Raw genomic sequence first — 22921 nt, 5'->3', positions numbered from 1 at the left:
GATGGTTGGACTTGATGATCTTACAGGTCTTTTCCAACCTTAGTGATTCTGTTGTTGGATCAGTAAATGTGGAAGGCAAGCGGAGCAACTGTGTGTGGGTGACATACATCTGAAGAAAATAGAGCAGGAATTAAAGAGGATGTATTGAGTTTGTGTGGCAAGGTTTGGTAGTGGGGGTCTGCAGGGGTGGCTTCTGTGAGAAGACACCAGGAGCTGCTCCCATATTGGACACAGCCAGTTCCAGCTGACTCCAAGATGGACCCACCGCTGGCTAAACCTGAGGTCATCAGCAATGTTCGAGGTGCCTCTGTGATAACAGATTTAAGGAGGGGTAAAAACTCTGCACAGCAGCTGTTGGAGAGGAGTGAGAAAATGTGAGAGAAACAACCCTGCAGACACCAAGGTCATTGAGGAAGGAGGAGGAGCAGAGATTCCCCTGCAGCCCATGGAGAAGACCGTGGTGGCACAAGTTGCCCCCCTACAACCCATGGAGGACCGTGTCAGAGCAGATACCCACACTGCAGCCCGTGGAGGACCCCATGCTGGAGCCCGTGGATGTGCCCTGAAGGAAGCTGCAGCCCATGGAGAGCCCACGCTGGAGCAGGCTCCTGGCAGGTTTTGTGGAAAGACCTGTGGCCCACAGGGGACCCACACTGGAGCAGTCTCTCCTGAAGGACTGCAGCCCGCAGAAAGGACTCATGCTGGAGCAGTTCGTGAAGGACTGTCTCCTATGGGAGGGACCCCACACTGGAGCAGGGGAAGAGCATAAGGAGGAAAGAACAGCAGAGACAATGCATAATGAACTGACCACAGTCCCCATTCCCTGTCCCTCTGCACCGCTCAGGAGGAGGAGGTAGAAGGGTCAGGAATGAAGTTGAGCCTGGGAGGAAGAGAGGGGTGGGGGGAAGGTGGTTTTAGTTTTGTTTTTTGCTTCTAACGATCCCATTCTGTTATTAATTGGCAATAAATTAAATTAATATTCCCCAAGTCGAGTCTGTTTTGCCCATGAGCTTTTCCGTTGTATTTTCTCCCCTCCTGTCCTGCTGAGAAGAGGGAATGAGAGAGTGGCTTGGTGGGCAGCTGATGGCCAGCCAAGGTTAGCCCATCAGAGAGGAAAAGAGCAAGAAGTGGTTCACCTGAATATTTTGTCTCTTCCCCCATGTTTTTGAAGAGCACAACTGTACTTTCCTCAAAATTACCAGCAGGAAATAAGACATTATTCAGCTACTTCGACTCCGATGTTTTGTCATTTCCTATTGCACAGCAAACATTTGAGAACAGTCTTTACTGTATCTGTTCCATTAAATTTTGGATTCTTCTTGAAGCACTTCATCCAGCCACAATAATACACCTAGTTGGAAATATATTTAAGAAATAGGAGTGGTCCAGTGCTTGAGGGACATTATTGCAGCACTGTCCGTGCTAGGAAGTGGATTAAGCTGAAAGCAGTATTGCTAGCATGCAGAGAAAAAAGAAGATGGGTCGGTAATTTGTTTCTTCTTTTACAGAGATCAGTAAGTTAGCTGTTTAAGAAAGGGTCTGCCAAGTTTTGCATGAAAATCTTGTACTTTTTAAGGTCAACTGTATCTGGATTAAAGACAGCCCATCTGTGTTTAATTAGATTACTTTTTTGGTGGGGCAGGGAGAACAAAGCATACACTTAGCTAGCGCTCAGTTGAGGCATTATAAGGGAAAAATACTTGCAACACCTGGGAAGGAGGAATATGCCACTCTAGATCTTTGTTGTAAAACTCTTTCAACTTCCAAAGGTTAGCCTCTCATTTTTATAATGCTTTTTTTTTTTTTTTTTCCCCCACCTTTTAACTTCAATGGACTCTATTTTGGAGGGTTTTTTGGTGTTAAAGATGTTGCCTGCAATATGCGTTTGTCCTTTGTTTAAAGTGCATAAGCACTTTGTGGTATCTGTATTTATGCTTGGTCAAAGGCAAGAAGGCTGTTCATCATTTTTGTCACATTGCATACTTCTGTTGTAACAACTTGTTTACATGTGACATTTAAATGCATGTAGAAGAAAACTCTGCGTGAGTGATGTCTTGGGAAGGGATAAGAGATTTTTGCTAAGCCCCCAGGTCACTTCCTTGCAGGCTTTGTTTCTACATTCTACCTGTAGACTAGTTCAGGATTGGATGTATACCAAAATGCTCAACAGGCTTGATTTAAAAAATATATATAAATTTAGGTCAATAGAAAGTTCATACTGAGTTCAGGAAGATTTGTATCAAGCCCTCAGGTCTTTGCTCTGCAAGTCTATACAGTCCTTGTTTGTCAGCTAATTTCTGTTCCTGCCATTTTACTGTCTTCTTTCTATAGAGTATGAAATCCATATTTCCTTTCTTTGGTGAGTCTTGTAATTTATCAGAATTTAACTTCATCTGTGGTAGGAAAAAACAATGTGATTTCACACTGCTTAAAAATAACGACATGCCTCTCCTTTGGCTGTTTCCTAGTCCAGCCTTAGTCTGGCATTAAATTTTATTTAAGTACGAGCTTGCAACTTGGAAGGTCTTTCATCATTTTTTGTTTGACAGGAAAGCTGTGTATTGTCAAAGAGTACAGAAGGCATGCTGATCATAAATGTCTTTACGTAGGTGGAAAGGGGCTGGAGCTTCCAGTGCTTTCAGTCTCGGGTCCCTCTTCTGCAGGAGTGCCAGTTGGGTTCCTGCTCGTTGAGGTCTGGGGAGGTGGGTGGCAGTCCTGTTTCTTTATTTGTACAGTATTTGAGAATGGACAGATAGCCCTTGGGCCATACAAACACCTGTTCAAGTTTCTTTTGCCATACTCATGGTAATACGTACCTGCTATAGTTCTCTCCTTTTGTCATCTCTATTTACTGTCTTTTGTTCACGCTTATGTTGTTCTTTCTGCCTCTCTGCTTTCCCTTCCCCCTCTCACCCATTTCCTGTTCAGTTTTTCCTTCCCTGCCAAGTCACTCCTCATTTTCATTTTGCATGCTGCCTAGAATACTTTCTCCCGAGTCTTTTCTAATTCCCTTTTGAGTAGCTTTTTATTTTGTGTAGAGATTGCATATACAGACAAGAATGCTTAGAATTTAGACAACTGTTGGATAGCTTCCTAGCACAATTTGAAGCTTGCATTCAAGGATTTATGTATGCTACCAAAAATTGTCTTTAGGGTAATGCACAGAGCTCTTGTGCTCCAGGGCACTTTGCTCATGTTAACTGGGTTATTGCATCAAATACTGTTCAGGTGAAGTGGTAATAACATTGTGAAGATATGTCTGCTCTGGTCTGGATGTTTTTCCCATCTTAAGAGTGAAAAATCTGTCAATAAATCGATAATTTAATGAGGAGTATCAGTAAGAATAGGATTCCATTTCAGAAGGTTATTGAACTGAAAGGAAAACTTTTCTGAACGAAGACTAGTGTAGTTCCAATGCTGCTACCTGCCAGGAGATAATAAAATGCAGTTAAAAAAATACTGCTATTGTTAAAGAAACACTGCAGCACAGCACCAGTATTTCAGCTTACATGCTACATTCTTAGGTGCATAAATTCCTGGGTCTGCCAGTTACTTCCTTACTGTGTACAGTCATACCAGCAGAAATAGCCTATAGAATATTTTAAGCATCTGCTCTGGAAAATCAAGAGGCTTCAGTAAGAAGACATTGAAAGGATTTAGAATGCAAGTAGTCATTGTGATATCCTTGATCAAGATGGCTATTGGCAGAAGACATCATCTTTTTCTTCATTTATTGGGAGTCTAAAGACTTACAGATATGCTCTTTTTTTTTTTTTTTAAGAAATATATATCTTCTCTTTGGTCTCCATGTACAAATGACAGAACTTTGCTTTGTCTTTCTGTATCTGGTTCCTCCCATCCTGATCCACTTCATGCACATCCATGACAGATACAGCATTTTGTAATTCTTTGTTTGCTGTAGCAGTTTTACAGCCTACATTCTGGGGAACAGCCCTGTGCCCTCAGCCCCTTGTGTCTGCCCCAGGAAATCCTGTGAAGCGCTTTGGCATTTCCTATGGCTGATGTTAAACCTTGCCTAATCTACAAGTAATATGCATCAGGAACTCGTCTACCGCAAATGCCAAGACCTGCATGGATTCGGGCACGGCAGTCAGCAGTGTGCCTGTGCGGCAGTGAAGCTCTACCACGATCTGGGCTGGATTGGTAAAGTTGTAGGCACAGGGTTAAAGGAAGTGATATTTTTTTTTTCCCCTCATTTCAGAACCTACAAGACCACATCTGGAGCGCGGAGTCAGGTGTAAGAGAGGAAAAAGTGCATGTCGGAGATTTTATTTTTGTTCAGTCACTGCTTTAAAAACTCGGTGCCTTAAATTCAGATCTTGTGCTGCTTAGGTTGTACGGGTTTTGTTTAAGTTCAGAAACATAAGTCTGAAATGCATGTTGGATCTGTCTGCAGAAATTGGCTTTGATCTGTAGCTTTGCTTTCTTTTCCCTGGTCCCCACATCAGTTGGACTATGGGGATCCCTTTCCGGAGGGACTGTTGCATTTACAAGGTTAATTGCTCATCTTCATGTCTGCTGGGAAAGAAGACAATGGTTGCTGGGGCTATGGCCGGTTGGCAGTTACCCTGCAAAGTTCAGTTCAGTGCTTCTGTGCATCTCCATGATGCCACGCTGACTGTCCCTGGTTGGTCTTTCCTGGCTCTGACAGCTCATTCCCAGTAACTTTTCCCAGCTATTGTCCCATTCTTCAGGGTGGAATAAAATGAAAACCCTCCAGGTGAAGCTGATGGGATTCGCATCTTACCCATCTTTTCTGGGGACTTTTTAAAAAGCCTTTATTGTTCTCGTGTCGCTTAGTGTCAGCTGTATGAGCTGCCATCAGCAGTATGGTCTGTGGGGTTTTCAGGTCAGTTCCCCACACCTGAAGTGAACGGTACTAGCACATCCCAGGACGCTCTTGGAAAGCATGCCCTCAGTTCAGGACAACTTTCTGCATTTCAGTCCTTGCAAAAGGGATGCCAATGTCTGAACTAGTTAGTGGAGGCTTCCTTTATTGTCCGCGATGAAAACGGTCTTTTCTAGGGCATCATTCAGCTGGTGAGAGGAACTGCATTCCTCAGTGGGGGAGCATTTGGTGACAGTCATGGGTGCAGACATCTGTATTTGGTCGGGTGTCTCCCAAAAGAACTAGTCCTAGGTGTCCAGTTTGTTGGTTAGACTTTTGTGAGCCCTTAAATAGATCACTGGAAGGGTGATGAAAATGTTCAGGTAAAGGAGAATGCCTTGTAACATGTCCTCTCCATGTTTCATTGAGGAAGTATTGAAGCACGTAGCAAGACTTCTCAGCTAAGACATTGACAGGCCTCCATTCTGGTCTTAAATGATCTCTGAAAACTCAGTGCTGCTGGAGCATGAGTCTAAACTATGATGGCACACCAGAGACATCTATTGCAAGACAGCATTTCTGATATATAAAATAGGAGGATTTATTTTGATACATATATATATCTCTAGCGATGCCAGAAATTAACAGGAAATGGGATTTTATGTATGAGAAGAATTTGGAAAAAACTGTATGATCTGTAGCAGTACTCAAACTGATATACTGGTTTCTTCTTATTGGGGGAGGGGAAGGGCAAAATTCTAGTTTAATTATCTGAGCATTAAAAACATAGCTAAAAAGCTCTTCTGTGCAATAAATAAACATTTTCTAATTGGACTTAGCAGTGTTAGGTTAACAGTAGGACTTGATGATCTTAAAGGTCTTTTCCAAGCTAAATGATTCTATGATTCTAATTTCAAGTTACTTTAGCACCATGAAAAAGTATGCTCCCCTGCCCCAGGCAACTCCTTAAAGTCAGGACCTCATTAACTAAAAAATACTTTCTCTTTTTACAGTATATTCACTCATCAGGCATAATTCACAGGGTAAGTGGAAACAATATTAAAGATGTTTATATTCTGATAATGTGAGTGGTGTTTGTGTATAAGCATGCTCATAAATATGCCTGAAATTCTATTTATAGTGTCTCAGTTTGATGATGCCTTTGGTTTCTTCTTCAACAGGAATAAAAGGTGGTATGGCTACATCAGTGTAAGTTGGGTACTCAAGTTGCACTGAATACAGCTTAGATTTGGATTTCATAAATTACTTTGTGAAGTTGAATTGTAAGTCCCCACAAAAGCAAAAGGTGTCTAAATTGAGATGGATAAAAATTTTTCTGGCTTATTTTTAAATGAAGATTAAACTTTTAAAAACAATGTTTAAATGTTGTTTAAACATCATGTTAACATTCAGAGGTGGAGGGGGTGGAATGAAAACATAGAAACTGAAAAATAGTCCAAAATTTTAGAGCCTTGAAAACCTCAATTTTTTTCTGAGAGAAACTAAGCATTAGATTCTTTTTTTAATCCCTGCTGTGTCTGAAGTCCACTTAAAATCACTTTTGTACTGTGAAGAAGGAGTTCTGAATCATGCCCTCATGGTACCAAGCAGCATAACCTCCACAAAACCTGCATCAGATCAGTAGAAACTGGCATTTGTAATAAAATATCAGGAGTAGCACAGAAGGTGCACATTGTTTATTAGCTTTAAGCCGGACATGGAAACTACGCAAACTGCCAAAAGAATGTAATAAATTGATATTTGTATTTCTACAACTGCTGTAATCATGGTCTAAATTTACAGTTGCTTAGACTTTTTCTAAGCTCCCTCTTGATGGCTCTTGAGCTTCTTGGTTTCATTACAGTTCTTTGCACCAATTTGTTTCTCTCCAAGGCCCCTCTGATCTTTAAAACATATTCATATAAAACAGCTGCATGCCTGTTAAAAAGTTCAGGGAGAAGATTACTCTAGACATCTTGTGCTAAAGTGACAAACAAAGGTTTGCAAAAGCTGAAGGAAAACTTATATCTGATTTTTTTTTTCTTTCTCTTTGTAACTGTGAATGTCGTAAGAGTCACTGATGTTGCAAAATCTTCTTAGTCATTGCCAGTACTCTTCCCTTTGCTGCTAAACTTAGAAGTACAAATTTTGAAGATCATTAGAAGTCTCTACAGGAGCTAAAGAGGCTTAAGGGAATTTTTTTTTCATGTTGCAGCCTCCATTCAATCGACTTCATTAGGAAATTGGTTTTCCCACAGAAGAGAACATAGGCTTTTATGTAAAATCTTGTTTGATTCCTTCAGTACTCCTTCTGGGTCTGTCAGGTTATGGAACCTTTTTAAAGTATATTTTGATACGCAGTGTGTACAGTCCAGAAATATACATGTGAATCCTTAACTTTATGGTGTTAGTATTAAATGCAACAAATTTATGTCCAAACCCCACTCACAGTAATATGAGTGAGTTCCTTCACTGGCAAGTATTTTCCTGCTTCTAGCAGAAAAGATGTTGATTTGTCTCGGGGGAAAACATACTGGAGAAAAGCCAAACATATTCAAGTTTGTGTCTTTGTTTCTGTTACCTGTTGTATTTAGTTTTCTAATTTAGATTTTTGACATCGTTTTACCTGTTGCTCTTCTAAGTAGTTGTATGAAAACCATTAAACCTAAATGAAAGAAAGAAAGAAAGTATGCTTTATTGTGCTTGCTGTAAAATAAATAAAGAACATTCATTTCAAATCTGATTACAGGATCTAAAGCCTGGAAACTTGGCAGTAAATGAAGACTGTGAATTGAAGGTAGGATATATTTGTTTGAAGAACCAGTTAGATGTATTAGAAATACACCACAGAAGACAACGGGTGCAACAGCTGTAGACGTGCTGGCTGGTTTCAGTGATGGGACAGGCTTTCAGCTCACGGGCTTTGAGGAGTCATGGAGAAACAGGGGAATGCTAGAAAATGGAAGAGAATCAGATGGGTAGAGGTAACAATCTTGAAAAAAATTACAAGAGTCTGCTCCTTTTAAGTATTTTCCCATTTGTCTGATTTCAGTCACTACAAGAATAATCAAATATATACTTAAGAAATAAAGCTCTGAATAGTGAGATTCTTCACCTCCTATTTGTATGTCCTTGACTGACATAAATGTGCGTTTCATACGAATGGCGGGGGCGGTGATCAATTTCTGAGATCATTCTAGAGCCAAGCACAAGAATTGGCTGTACCTCAAGCTAGAAATGTTGCCCAGGATGTCCCAGGCAAAAACATCCAGTCCAGATAGGACGCTCTGGGAAGCTGGTACCCAGTGCTAAAAGGGGAGAAATGAGGGCTGACTCCAAAATGCAGGGGAGAATTTCTGGTGAGGAAGTCAGTGCCACAGGTTACTATATTCATGGCATCATTGGAGAGGTTGGTGTCTTTGTTCCCTCCAGGTGGGTGAAGGGCAGTGTAAGAACTGAAATTGCTTCTGCGGGTTTGGCATTGACAGAGCAGTCCACACCACAGCTGTATGCCCACGCCAAGCACATGTGCATGGTGGTAATAGTCAGCCTTTTCCTGTGTATGTTGCAATGAATACTGGTATATTTTTATGCAGTCACTCAACTAAAAATACTCTTCAAGAAAAAATCATGTCATGGTTACAGTCAGATAAGAGCTGTAATGGAGAACTGGTTTTATGATATGTTGCAGCTAATCACTTCAGAGAAGCATGAGAGGAATCACATACCGCTCACCACAAACAAGAACATCTTACTTCTTCGGAAGTGATTCCTTCTGCATTGTTACAACTAGCAGTAGTATCAATCACATGTAGACTACAGTGTATTTCACAGCAGGAATTTATCAGTTCTGCTTGATTTTTGCTCTTAATTGAAGCAGTGAGGAAGAAAAATCATTAAAAGGAGACAATTCCTAATTCAGCCTCTTGTAGTTCAGCTGTTAGCTGTTTCTGTTGCTACGCTGCAAGACAGTTGCACTTCATGGCATTTCTTGTATTACCTGGTTGCTGCTTCTCTGGAGTGGGGCAAGTATTGGTGTGTACTGTGACTCCCTTTGTCCTACCCATCAGGACTTCCATCCAAAGATGGATAGGAGGATGGTGCACAGCCACACCTCTTCCCAGTATGGAAACTGGGCTTAGCTAGCATGCAGTCTTGGAGACTGAGGCTGTAGTATCTGTTGTGGAAAGTATCTGTCCTGAAGTGTAGATGTTGCCACTTCCTTGGAAATGTTCTCAGTAGAGTCCATCTTCTCCTGCACAATGTCTGTCACTCAAGCCTCCTTCTAAATCATTGAACTGAAATACTGACGCTGACCAGTTCTGATGGCAGTTTCTTACATGTATTGGAAATCTTCCAAAGCATGTTAGAGTAGATAATATTTGTACTTCAGAAATAATTACGCAGTGTACCCTGACCTAGCAAAAATGCATCTATTTGGCTGTGTAGAATGACTTTGTTATAAAAAAAAGTCAATTATTTATTATGAAGTAGAATTATGTAGTACTCGGAAATGCTTATTTTATGAATATAGTTTATTCTCTTGAGTGTAGAGATAGTAGCCTCAGATTGCTTCTAGTCCCCAGTTAATTCTATTCTTGCATTTTAATAGATCATTATTGATTTTTAGAATTATTTTTGTCACGTATCTTCTCTTAGCTCTAGCAATCTGAAAGGCTAGTCAGGGTTTTTCAATTAATTACAAAATCAAGCTACGTTTTCTATGCTGTGCTTGAATCATGACTAGCCTGTACATCCTCACAAATCAACAGTAAATTTGAATGGGGGCTGTTGTGTCCTGATGTATAAGTACATTTAGATCTTATGGCCAAGGTTTCCTCCCTAAAAGAGACAAAAGACTTATGGGAGTAGTTGAGTTATGTGAGAATTTCAGCTTTGAATAAATATAAAAAGTCTAATTCTACAAGCTGGGACATACAGAAGAAGATAAAAGATTGTGAAGCACTCTCTTAATTAAATAAAAGTTGATGCAACACTGCAAAAATGGCTTTTAGCATATAACATACAAATTATATACTTGCATGTAGCTGTTACAATACAGTTTTTTTGCTCTTTGGAGACTAACCTGAATGTTCAGGGTCCTGTCACTTCAGAATTTCCCTATCTAACACAAAAAGCCGTTGTCTCCTCCTGGCTTGTAGGCAGCCAAACGGTGAGCGGGTCCCAGGGTGATGGGGAAAAAAGAGAATCTAGAAAAAGCAGTTGTATATGTTTCTCTTCTCATCCCTGCCCCCAGCTGTCCAGTTACATTTTGAGATGCAGCCCAGGTCTAAGACATTATTCCATGATACGATCACTGTATCTCCACTGTATCTCCTTATTTAACACAACTTATTTTTCTGTTACCTTGGACATTTTTAAGCTTTTGGGTAAATTGAGGCAAATAATTCTGCATCGGAACACAATTTTGTGAAATAACAAGGAGAAAATGTAGCATTAAGCTTTATTTTTTGTTTCTTGACTCTCAGAGTGAAATTATGCTGTCCCTGGCTGTATGATAAGCTCTGATATCATAAGCAGAAGAAAAGTGAAATTTGCAATTAGGAAGTACTGGTTGTCAAAAGGCAACTCTGGTCTATAAACAGAAAGCAAATTATAATACGTTGAGAAGTGTGCATAAAAAATATCAAAGCAAGGATTTAACTGGGATCTCTCTTGAACTGTACTGAAGGAGTTTGAAGTGACTTCCCCCACGTGTGTGTGTTCAGGTGCAGTGGGCAGGATGTGACCCTGCTCGGAGACTGCGCTTTCAAAGTCAGTTATGTGGGCACAGGATCATGCTGCCGGGGATAACCCAACCCTTTTCCCCCATGTCTCTGCACTCAGCAGCTTCCCTTGCATCAGCTCCAGTGGCGATGAGGCTGTAGGCAAGTTGGAACAGTTCCTTGAATTGGTAAATAATAAATAAGCAATCAGTTTTCTTTTTCACAATGAGTTTTCTGGCTCCCTCATCTGATGCTCTCAACTGCTACGTAGGAATCAGAAAAGTGACAGTGAAGGGTACCTGAGGGGAAATCACTGCCCTTTCTGCAGTCTTGAAGTTACAAATTATTTTTGTTACAGTTATTGAAGCAAGTTAGGAAAATTAAGTTTGCTGAGTAGAAGGGGAGCTTATCCTTGGGGAGCTGAGGGGAATTTGCTCTGTCTTTCATAATTCCTGCATTACAAAAAGGATTTTCAAACTTGCTCTGAAAATTGCTTTGGAAGTTCCAGCTGAAAAGTTGAAGATAGGAGTATGAGAATAATAGTTTCATATAAAGATTGTTGTTGAAGTGGTATCATGTTAATATTAAGTACTAACAGGATACACTTGTTCCTGAGCCTAATGAATATGTAAATGAAAAGAAATCCCAAAGTTAATACATAATGCACAAAAATGCTCACTGTCATTTTCTGCTTTTACAAAAATACAAACAAATTATATTTCATTTGTCTCCAAGTGTCACAAGCCTTAGTATGGAAAAGGCCTAAAAAGCTGTGATAGAGTAGATGGTACCACATATGGCTTTTGACCTATTACATAAAACTCCCTTTTTTCTTCCACCCCCCCTCCCATGTTACTGGGAAGACATAATGTGTGTTGTATGTGTAGAATAAGTTTGAAAACTGTATATAAAAGTGTATTTTGTTACTACAAATATTTTTATTCCCGTAAATCTTCACTACCCAAAGTTCTGAGGGATAACTTCGGCTGTAATCCATTGTATTTCATGGGTAAGAATAAAAATCTTCTCCCTTAGCATCCTATTAAATTGATAGGTAATCAGCAGTTATGGGGAAGATATGGAAATGATGTTTCAGGTATGGCAATAAAGATAAGCTATAACATTTTATATTCTTGATCTATGAATGAGAATATAATTTTCCTTTCTGTTAGTGCCAGGGAATGATGAAACTATCCTGAAATGTTTTGAAATGTTTAATTACAGTGAGAACATTACAAATACGTCTCTCTTGATATAGTAATGCACAGGTGCTCCTAGTAAAAATGTCTGCCCTGTCAATATATACGAAGCCTGCTACACATGGAAACTAGTTTGTGCAAAGCTACATATTCAAGTATTTGTGGATGGTCATGATTTATTTTGAATAGACTTTTCTTACCCAAGACCCCTGCTTCTTGTTTGAAGCATGAACTTCCTGATAAACTATGAACTGACTGTCATTCCGGGAGTGGAATTTCCTTGCCGTTGGCCGCATCTTTTGGCACCATCTTTTGATGGTCCATACAGGTGGGCCTTTATGTTAGCCAATTTTGTAGAAGTTGACAAAAGGCCGTAATGGTATTTTTTAATCTTGCTGCTGTACACATTGCTGTATCTAGAAATAAATATGTGAGAGTCTTAGCAATAAGCTGAATAATAATCCTTTAAAAAAATTGCACTGACCTTGCGTTTCTTACAGAGGGTTGTTCTATGGTTGACGCAGTAGGTTGGGGAAAATTCAGTGGGACCAAATAACGGTAATTCCCTACTCTTGTTGCAGATTTTCAGTGTGACCTAGAGGAAGCTTTCCCTTTTGTGAAAACTCATAAAATAGAGATAATGGTTCCTCCTCACTTCAGAATATTCTAGGAACACACTCGTGAATAATTCTGCCACCTGGATTATCAGAGCAATGGATAGCATCTAAGAAGGGTGCTGTTCTTTTAGCCCTAACAAGATACGACAGTCATTCCATAGCCAAGGAATTTTTGCATTGTATGTGACCAGTATCTTTTTAACCAATAATTGAAGAATTTATTGTTTTCTTTATTGGCTTTACAGCTTTTAGTATTGCTATAGAAGTATCTAACATGGAAAAAAAATGTAAAGCTCCTTGCTACTTCTGTCTTGATTTTTAAAATGAGAACAAGACACTTCAATGAGAAAAAGATGCAAAAATAAACCAGTCTCTGCAGAATGCTCCAATTCTTTCATTTTCCGCCTTTGTAAAGTCTGTATGAAATAGATGACTAGCTGTCTGATCAGGGTGTTCTTTGTGCTTCCCCTACAGATTCTGGATTTTGGATTGGCGAGGCATACAGACAGTGAGATGACCGGTTATGTGGTTACAAGGTGGTACAGAGCCCCAGAGGTCATACTTAACTGGATGCATTATACGCAAACAGGTCAGCATCTCTTCAGAAGAGTCTTAACAGAGTTGAAGCATTCACTGAATCAGGCAGTATATAAGCAAGTCTTTGTTTCTGAAGTGGAAGTGACAATATAATTATGCAAAATGTCCTTGTAGATAAATTGCAGGTAATCGTTTGGTCATTGTGAGTTTGGGGGCTTTTTTTGTGTATTTTCTGAGAGTAACAGAAAGTGCCAAGGTGGTTGGGAAAAAGCTATATAAATGTATACATATATGACAGTCTGGTCTATTTTCTTGTGTTCTGCACTGACTGTCATCTTCCTGCAAAGATGTACTGATTGTAACTCAGGGGAAAATGGCAGAAGAAGGGAATTCAAGTAATGCTAGGATAACTATAGAAATTTTTGAAAGCATTGAAAATTTACTTCCCACGTGCATCTGCCTGTTACTGAGAAACTGATTCTGCATATTATCGCATTATCTGCATTTTGCTAATTAGAAAGGCTGGTAGTTTTACCTATACTGTTCATCATACTTTGCAAGGCAGTCATTTATTTTGTAACAGGCTATAAAGGTAAATTGTACACTTCTTCAAAACATGTTTTAAATTAAACTTTATGTACATTTAAATGGACAAGTATTCAGCAATTTAATGTGACTGCTGGTCTTTTTTTCAGTTGACATCTGGTCTGTTGGCTGTATAATGGCTGAGATGATAACAGGGAGGCCTCTGTTCAAAGGAAATGATCGTATCCTTCAGTGAATTTATGACACTAATGTAAGAAAATTATGAGAGGTTCTTATGTGATACAGTAGGTCTGCTCAAAAACTGATGAGCATAAATTAAAATGAATAGTAAAATGGCTTGCACCTTTCTCATTAATTGGTTATTTGATATCTGTACCACTTTTGCACATCTGCAAATTAAAACTTGTAATACTAAAAAGTAAACTTTTTCAATAGAGAAAGAGAGGTGATATTTGAATCACATCTCAAATCATCAGGTAGAAGGTTCTGTGATGATAGAAAAGGCATATTTTGATTTTTTTTTTAGTAATAGATAACACAACTCCAGAACAAGTAACATCTAGTAAAATGTTTTAGATTTACAGAAAACATCTGGTCCTATCATTTCGTTGCTGAGGAATTAAGAAAATAGTAAAGATTAAGCCATAATTCAACCTCAGGTGATACTTCATTGGCAGTAGTAGTTGTGATAGTTAATAGAGGACGGTGTTAATAGAAAACAGCAAGAATTTTTTACTTTTTTTGGTTTCCCAGCTTTGTATGTTTGACAGCTCAGCCTAATCATTTTGCACTGCTTTTCCCCTTGTGGAGTTCCAGTCAATAAATTGCTTATCTGCAAATACTTGTTTACAGAATAACAGAATCACGATTGTTTAATTTTAGTTACATTTGTATTTAAGTACTTACATGTAAAATTAGGACTTCATTATATGGATCATATTATTCTCACTTTGTGAGGAAAAAATAAAAAAGGAAGATTACATTCACAAAAAAAAATGACAGGGACTATGGAAAAGTAGAATACATCAAATTATTTCAGCTGTACAGATTTGAAGTATGCATTAGTTCTTAACAAGAAAATACTAAAATGCCTGCCAAAGAACAGCCGTTGACTAACATAGCATTTCTCAACTAATGCTAACCTTGAGCATTCTGGTATGTAAATAAGGAAATGAATGTGTTGTAATTTTCAAGTTGCACTGTCAATGTAAGAGTGGAAAAGCTAGTATTTTAGTCATACTGGGTTTTGGAGATTTCAGAACTATGGGCTGAAGTTCTCTGTCCTGTGTTACAAAGGAAGTTACCCCAGCATAATAGTCCTTGCTGGCCTTTGAGTATATGAATCAGTATTACCTGTTGTCACGGAAATGCAGCGTGGGTTCAGCTCTGGGTAGGTGAATAAGAAAGCAGCTAACTTAAGGGGGTTTTGTTTTAGCAATATGAATAGGTTATCCTGCAAACTTGGTATGGGATTTTATTTATTTATTTCATCAGCATTACCCACCATTGGCTTTTTCTGCAGAGGTTGGTAGAATCCTCGTGTGCCAAGCGCTGATCTAGCTTCTAGCTGCTCATCTGCTGCTCTTACCAGAATAGCAAACGAGTCATAAAGCTGTTCTCTGCAGCATTAGCCTCCTTTGAATATGGTGTTTCTTCTTTGAAACAGCTAATATTGTTGCTGATTAATCTGTGCTGGTTTAGGACACAGAAGACTAGGGAGTGTTCTGATGCCTTACCCCAATGTCTCCAACATCTCAGCATCTGGAATTGAGCTAAGCGTGTGGGCAATGAGGAGGAGAGGGATTAATTTTTTTTTTTTCCTTGAAGTTTCTCAATATGGAGAAGAACTAACACAGACTGGTTTCCTCTGATTTCTGTTCCATTTATCGTACCACCTGATGTTCCCTGTGACTTTTCCTGCCTCTACGTCACCTAAGTATTGGACAGACCAGGGCAATGCATGCAATATAGGTGTTGATTGTTCAGATACTCCAATACTTTTGGACTGGTTTTGACCAAAAATATAGAGGAGACCTAATGATATTAGAGGAGTTTGCAGATGATTCAGTTATGTGTTCCCAAGTTATAGGATATTTTATTTCAGGTGCTTTCAGATTTTTTGCCTTTTGCAAGAAAAAAGAACTTTCATCTCATCTTTTATAAATCTTCTGTTCAGTCCTTGCATTATGATTTTTGCTTTATTCTCCAACAGTGAAGAAACTCACAATTTTTGCAAGGTGTTTAGTTTTATGGTGAAAGACTTTGTTCCTTATTTCTGGTATTCAGATCTGGACCAACTCACAGAAATAATGAAAATAACGGGTACACCAACTCAAGATTTTGTTCAAAAACTGCAGAGTCAAGATGTGAGTATTCTGCTTTGTCAGTTGGTTTTATATGTCTTAATTTGAATTAAGCCATGCTGAGTTCTTAGACTGGCTGAGATAATACGTATTGACTACTGAAATGATCCCTGATGGTACATCTCTGCCTTGAAGTGCTTTGCACACCCAGAATAGCTGCTGGAGATTAAGGGGGCACAGAAAATGATCAGGACACTTGAAAAATCTATATATTTAAAGACTTCAAAGTTTGCAGTGTGTACCATATGAACAGTTGAGCTGATGCATTACTACCTTTATCAGAAACGTACTGAAAACATGAACCTATTCAGAAAACCCAGTTGTTCTGCAGGTGTCTCTGACTTTGTCTTTCCTATTCTTGTGTGGATGTCCGTCTAGAATCCTTAAGCCCCTCCTATAAAAAACCTAAAATTAATCCTTAAACTAACTATACAATTTAAATACTAATGAATTACTGTGTAACTACACTTCTAGAGATTCCTGTAAATTCACTATGACAGTCTTTCAAATTATGCATACATATTTATTCTATTTAATATATTAAATATTTAGCACTAATAATTGAAGCTTTACATTTTCATTTCTTAATCACAGTTTTAAGGCTTGATTTTAAAAAAAAAGTTCCTTTCAACAAATGGTGAATATAGTCAGGTTTTATGACCCCAAAAAAATCCATTTGTACAATGTGCTATCAAAGCATTGTTGAGTTACCTATTAAGCATATCATTAATGTTGTCACATTACAAAGGCCGCAAAGGTCTAATTTAATATTAATGTTTCTTTCAAGGCAAAAAACTATATCAAAAGCCTCCCAAAAGTCCAGAAAAAAGATTTTGCATCCATCTTGAAGTATGCGAATCCTTTGGGTAAGACAGTTTGTGTGGATGTGTACAATTTGTCTTGTTCTTGTGTTTGCACTGGAGGCAGCAGCAGTATCAGTCATCTGATAGGTTATGTGATGGTTCTCGTGCTTTTCTATCTCTTGCTTTTCATAATTCTTAACTTTGATTTTAGTGGCTGAACTTTGCCAAGTTTAGACCCTTCCAGGAATAAGATGTTTCTTAGAAGAGTCAAAAAAGAAGTATTTTGTGTTTTAGGCTCCAGTCCAGCATCTGCTTAATGGTTTTACTGGAGCAGCTTTCTCAAGAGCCCTGGGAAATTAAATATATGTAATAAATTTTTCTGTGTATTGTATTTGAAATATAATTCTGAAAGCTTAATCTGATCTACAGTAGAAATGCAAGCAAATAGAAAGCTGACATTTTAGTCAAGGAATGAATACATCCTGAGAAACATCTGTGCATTCCTGAGAAGCACTGGCTTGGATTTGACAGATAAAAACAGCCAGAAGAGCATACCAAGTGTGCATAACTGTGACATGACTTGAGGCAGCCAGAGCTCTGACACGGCTTTGCCCAAACCTTATCCAAAAAGGGGGGAGGGGGGAACAAGTCCCTCCCCTAACAAAGCCAGTTTTATTAGACTATCAATTAAGATAATTTCATTGTCTCAATTTAAGAAGTTAAAATTGTATGTTCAGATACAGTAGAAATAAACATGATTAATATGTAGCTCTTACCCTGTCTGCATGGTTAGCTCACTGACCTTCTCAGCTACAGCAAACTCTACACATTTCCATTTAGTTTTTAGGCCGTTTCTTCCTATCATTTCTGTGCCCATCTGGCTGCTACTTACGCAGAGAACAACTAACTGTTTGGAATCTGGGGGAGAAGGCTGGAGAGAATCCACGATGTGGCAAACAGGAGTTGCAGCATCCTATCCCACACTGCTGCCTCTTCTTCCTTTCAGCAGCTCCACCCAACCCAGGAACGTTCTTTCAGGATAGAAAAACAGAGAATAAACAAACCATTCATTATATCTATTTACATTAGCCCATTTTGACAGTCTACCAGTGAACCTGATGCAAAATCCACTGGAGAGGAACATACAAGAATTTAATGAACTGTTTTGGCTGAGGTCAAAAACACATAGCAGATAAACTCAGTGCTGAAATTCTGAGCATGGACAACTGACTTGTCTTAGTGAACTTCAGAGTGTACTTGGGCTTGGATTTGGTCACACACAGAGCAATTCTCATTACCTTTACACCCACCTGTTCATTCTGCTGTTGTCAGGTTGTGATGTACTGTAGAACCACAACACAGTGGCAGCAGTGATGAAAGACACCTGGAAAAGCCCCAAGCACAGCGGTCCTGGAGCAGAGAAGTTGTTAGCTGAGGTTATGTGGCTGTATTGCATACAGAAGCAAGGGAGCATCTCTGCATTGCATCAGGCTTTTTACACATCCCAGCTTGCTCACAACACTATTTTTTCATGCAGATGGGCCCCACTGGCTATAGAATGAACACCCAGTGATTCTACTTTATAACTCTGGGTATTTATTTGAAATATCTCCAGGGCAACATTACTGTGTACAAGCTGTGGTGTGATTTGAATGCACTGTTTGTTTTCTGTTCAATAGCTGTAAACCTTTTGGAGAAGATGCTGGTGCTGGATGCGGAGAAGCGAGTCACAGCAGCTGAGGCTTTGACACATCCTTACTTTGAACCAATTCACGATCCTGAGGAAGAAACTGAAGCTGAGAAATACGATGACACATTTGATAACATGGATCTTCCGCTAGATGAGTGGAAGCGTGAGTTTTTAGTTTTGTGATATTTTCAAAAATGACCAGATAGAAAGGCCATCCAGAAACAGGAATATTCCCCTTTACAAATTACTTTCCCTGCTTTTGATGGAACAGAGTAAGTAGCATTAAGATACAGAAATGCTATTGATAAGCCAGTGTTCCTCTTACCAAGTCCACCTGGAATGATCTCCAAAGGTTTCTTCTCTGCCTCCTAGCAGAGGCTCCTCCTGCTCCTCCTCTGTCTGTCCTCCCGTCTTCTGCAATGTAGGAAAGAAATCATTTCTGCAACATGTTCCTTCCAGTGGATAGGACAGGCGAACAGATTCCTCAACTGTTGGCTCTATAGGACTGTAACGGTGGTTGTCCTTAATTTTAAGTTAAGTTCTCTCAGGGAGAGAAAACATACCTATCTTAGCAGAGATTTAAGTCTGAATCTAGTTTTCATCTAATTTTTTGCCTGAAGAGGTCTCTGCCTTCCTGGCCTAGATCAGAGCCTAACTATGCTGGCGGTTGCACCTTGCTGCACAGACATGAGCAAGGTCTTTTTGTCTGTGCAGCTCCTTTTCTGATTAGACCAGCAACACTATGTTTATTCTGTTGTTTTCCAGGCATTACATATAAAGAGATACTGAACTTCAAGTCACCACAGACATCAGAGTCAAAGGAGACAGCAGTGTAATTGTATAACTTGATCTTTTCAGAACTCGGAAGAAAGCAGGAAAGTTGTAAATGTTTGTGATGTTTCAGGTGTATAAAACTTTTATAAATAAACTGGATGTAATCTGTTTCATCTGCACTGTAAGAAAGAGCAATGTCTTTTACTCTGCATGTGGAAGTTGGTGCCTTTGAAGTAGCATTTCAAAACTGTCCAGAAGCTTATTCTTGCCTACAACTTCTTCCTTCTGCATGAAAGGATTCAGACTGTGATAACCTGGTGCCATCCTTAAAAGAGCAGGTAGGACTAATTCTTCAAATCAGAGATCAGAAGAGTACAAGTTACCATCCTAAGCAAGCTGAGACACACAGCATGTCAGAGATGTGCCGTGACTGCTCTCCAAGGCCATTGAACTGTCTTGAATGCAAGAAGTATTGGTGTGACATCGTATGGAATATTTCACCTTGGTAAGATGCCTGGGGAGGCTAATCAGCTTCTGCTACCTCAGCTAGTGCAGTGGGTAGTGGAGACACAGCCTGAATGAATGCTTATGTCCCCTGTCCTATGTGAGTGGAGGAGAACCTGAGCTCTAGCCACCATGTCTGACAGATCTGGGCAAGAGGCAAGAAGCAGAGAAGTGTCAACGTCCTAGATTTTTTTCAAAGTAACCAGCGTAGCAGGACAAGATTTGACAAACGCACTAGATGAACAGTCGCTAGATAAACAATCACTGTCAAGGGGTATAATATTTTCATCTAAATACAGTGCAGTTGCTTTGTGTAATAGACTAGGGTTCAAGGATTTCCAGGGAGAAATTCTTAAGACTTTCTAAAATTTTGTAATCTCTCACATCTTAGTATTGAAATGATCACTGAAAAAGTACATCTTCTCAGAGGACGTACTGGTTATAGAATCAGTGGCGCTGATTTTAGAAATGAAGCTGCGCGTGGGTCACAGTATAGAAAATGAGGATAAAAATGCTATGCTGCAGCTGTTCATTGGGAATACCTGCAGCAAGCTGTTTTGTTCACAGTGTACAGAAGTGTTGCCAGGTGCAGAATAACAACCGTTCCTTTTTTTAGCCTTTTGAATTTGTCTTATGTGGCGGGGGGGAACCCTCAGACCTTCTGTTGGGAGGTGCCTTACCAGAGGGAGTAAGCTTCCTGATGGGATATTGGTTAGACACTTCATGAGTTCCTCTTACTGTCTGGGTTTGTTTATTCTGTTTTCCTAGGTGCTTAGTTTGTAATAATCTCTCAGAGGTATGAAAAAGAAATTGGCAAACCTTTGGTGAAGAATGTTATTCTGAGATTGCTTGCCCTTGTTAAAGGTAGTATCTTTACAGTTGACTGTTTGAGTGTGGATTATTCCCAATGCAATATGCTGTTGTGTGTTGCTACTAAGTGAAACAGTTGTGAAGAAAGACATTTGATCTTAGCAGGTAATAACTGAAAAACAAGTAAGAAATTACTTGGGGGTTTTTGCTTTAATAACCAATTTAAACCAGAAGTTTAATCAAGGCACAGTTCTGTTTCTTTCAATGACTGTTTAAGTTAAACACCCATAAATACTAGCATTTGTTTAATAATTGTGATAAGCATTGATCAGCTGAGAAGGGCACCAAGAGACACTAAATGGTAGAAGAAACCGTAAATTATTGATGTATTTGACAAGTCATTAAAAACTATAGTTTCAGGAATGCATGCAAAAAAAGCAGAGAATGTAATTTGAAACAAAACATTTTTCCACACTACAGGTCACTGAGGAAGGCACACTTAAGAGTCAGACCCCATTTTGCACTATTGACTTTCTGCTTGGACTACACTTTTATGTTAAATAGGAACTGGAACTTTATTTTTTACTGAATAGATGTTTTCTCTTTTAGGATCATGCTCTGTGGTCCTCTTAAAAGTCATGGGAGAAAAGTGCCTATTGGAATTGGTGGGTTTGATAGAGCCAGTCAAGGGCAATGGAAGAATGTCACAAACTTCTTTGAAAATGCTCCATCTGTATTTTAAATGGAAATTCAACATCCTAAATTTTAGCAAATGTCTAAAGTCTTGAGACTTCAAGGGAGCATGTTTTTTCATTGAAAAACTGGTTTGCATTTTCTTTGTAAATGCCAACACTTCAATAGGTATTTTCACTTCCCCCCGCTTTAGCTTTAGTGAAGTCAAGCTCTAGAAACCTCTATTGGCTGAGGTGAACGTTGCCCTCTCTTAATCTTGACATAGTATTGGAGAAGCAGCTAGCCTGCATGAGAAAAACATAAGAAGATAATGTTATTTTTTTCTAGATATTGGGGGAATACAGAACTTTTAAAATAACTGAAGAGAAGACCTTGATGCATGTGCCAGCAAAGACAGAAGTACCACTGTGCTGTCTAGTCAGCAAACAATCTGTAAGGTAAAATAACAAACATGGAAGATTTGTCACATCTTGGCAAATGTTTCTGCTAAGAGACTGAAATCTGCAGAAATGGCTCAAAACAGCAATAGAGATTATTAGTATAAATAGCTCATTAAAAGAAATGCAAGGTGAAAGCAGAAATATTTTGCATGGGAAGTAGCCGCTGCTTCAAAGGGAGAGACAACGTTTTCTAAGCTTTTATTTGCTATTTCTACTGGTGCTAAGCAACTCAGGAATAAGAACCCAGTTTCTGTTTGCCTTAAAGAGAAATGTAAATATGCTCTGCATATACTTGAAATGTATTGTGAAAAATAAAGGTTGGGGGGTTGTTTTTTACACAATAATGGTCTTATTTTCCCCATATCTACTCCCAAGTGTATAATCACTCCTGAAAATAGTATTTTTGGTATAAGGGAACTGTGTGAAACCTAATATTGTAGGTACATTTCATGTAATACGAGCTGCTGATGTAGTTTATTTTGGAAGTCAGTCAGACCACAGATCTTAACCTTTCTCCCATTTTCCAAACTTTAAGTCAGCCACAGAGCTGATCTGGTTGTCCTGCTGCCACCTAATTATTTCTTACAGCATCTTGGATTTTACCAGACATCTCTGCCTTGTTCCGAAGGACAGGATTTCAGTCCTTAAACGCAGTTGCATTCCTCAGCCTGATTTTAAAAGCCAAAGTCAGATTGACCGTCATCAAGCATATATGTCTTTGAGTTGGACAGGGAAGTTTGAGTTAACAGAGTTCTAGTAGGATATATGGGACCTTTGCCCTGAAAACCCACGTGCCCCCTGACCCTTTTAGAGCAAGATTGTCCCCTTAAGTATTAGTCTTCGTTGCATTGAAGACTTACCGTTCATGTTGAATTTTGATAATGTAGTGTTGTGGGCCAAATGTGGCTCACAATTTCACTTCTTGATTATTTTCTGGGTTTTTTACAGAATCACACTGAGGTGAGTGTTAATATGCATCATGCAAATTGTGTTCAGAAGACTCACTTTGTTCTTGATTGGGAACTACCAGGCATATGAGCTGGGCGGGATTCTTTGAGCTTCCTGCTTTCTGATCTGCTGTTCAAATATCAGATGCTTCTGGTCTGCTTCAGCTGAGGTTGTCAGAGAATGAAGCATCTGTTAGATGCTATCATTCACTGGAGCTTGGTATGAAATACTCCTGTAGGGCTTTAGATGGTCCCTGCAGGTACCAGGGAAAGAATAGGGGCTCATAACACCTGCTGTCTCTGCTGATTAATTCTCCATCTCCTGAATACACTGTAGGGCAACTGCTTGTGTAAGTCAAATAATACCAGAAGCAGTTTCACGGACTACGCACTTAAAATCTCCTCCTAAGTATTTTTAAGAAT

General features: G+C 39.2%; 1 protein-coding gene across 2 annotated transcripts in view; it reads left to right on the top strand.

The window, feature by feature from the left end:
* The window catches only part of MAPK12 (mitogen-activated protein kinase 12), a 39513-nt gene extending 19631 nt beyond the window's left edge, over positions 1-19882 (top strand). Inside the window, exons 5-12 of one of the 2 annotated variants that reach the window (XM_059817332.1) lie at positions 5863-5892; positions 7599-7646; positions 12866-12980; positions 13624-13695; positions 15761-15840; positions 16625-16703; positions 18320-18493; positions 19096-19882. In XM_059817332.1, the coding sequence (XP_059673315.1) occupies positions 5863-5892; positions 7599-7646; positions 12866-12980; positions 13624-13695; positions 15761-15840; positions 16625-16703; positions 18320-18493; positions 19096-19166 (669 nt within the window). In that variant the 3' untranslated portion in view covers positions 19167-19882. The remainder of the gene's footprint in view (positions 1-5862; positions 5893-7598; positions 7647-12865; positions 12981-13623; positions 13696-15760; positions 15841-16624; positions 16704-18319; positions 18494-19095) is intronic. The other variant, XM_059817333.1, reaches the window with a different exon arrangement.
* Positions 19883-22921: the final 3039 nt, after the last annotated feature.

The sequence above is a fragment of the Gavia stellata genome, chromosome 4 (assembly GCF_030936135.1).
Source record: "Gavia stellata isolate bGavSte3 chromosome 4, bGavSte3.hap2, whole genome shotgun sequence".
Classification (NCBI taxonomy): domain Eukaryota; kingdom Metazoa; phylum Chordata; class Aves; order Gaviiformes; family Gaviidae; genus Gavia; species Gavia stellata.
The sequence above is the reverse complement of the archived record's forward strand: the minus strand, read 5'-3'. Positions and strand labels throughout refer to the sequence as shown.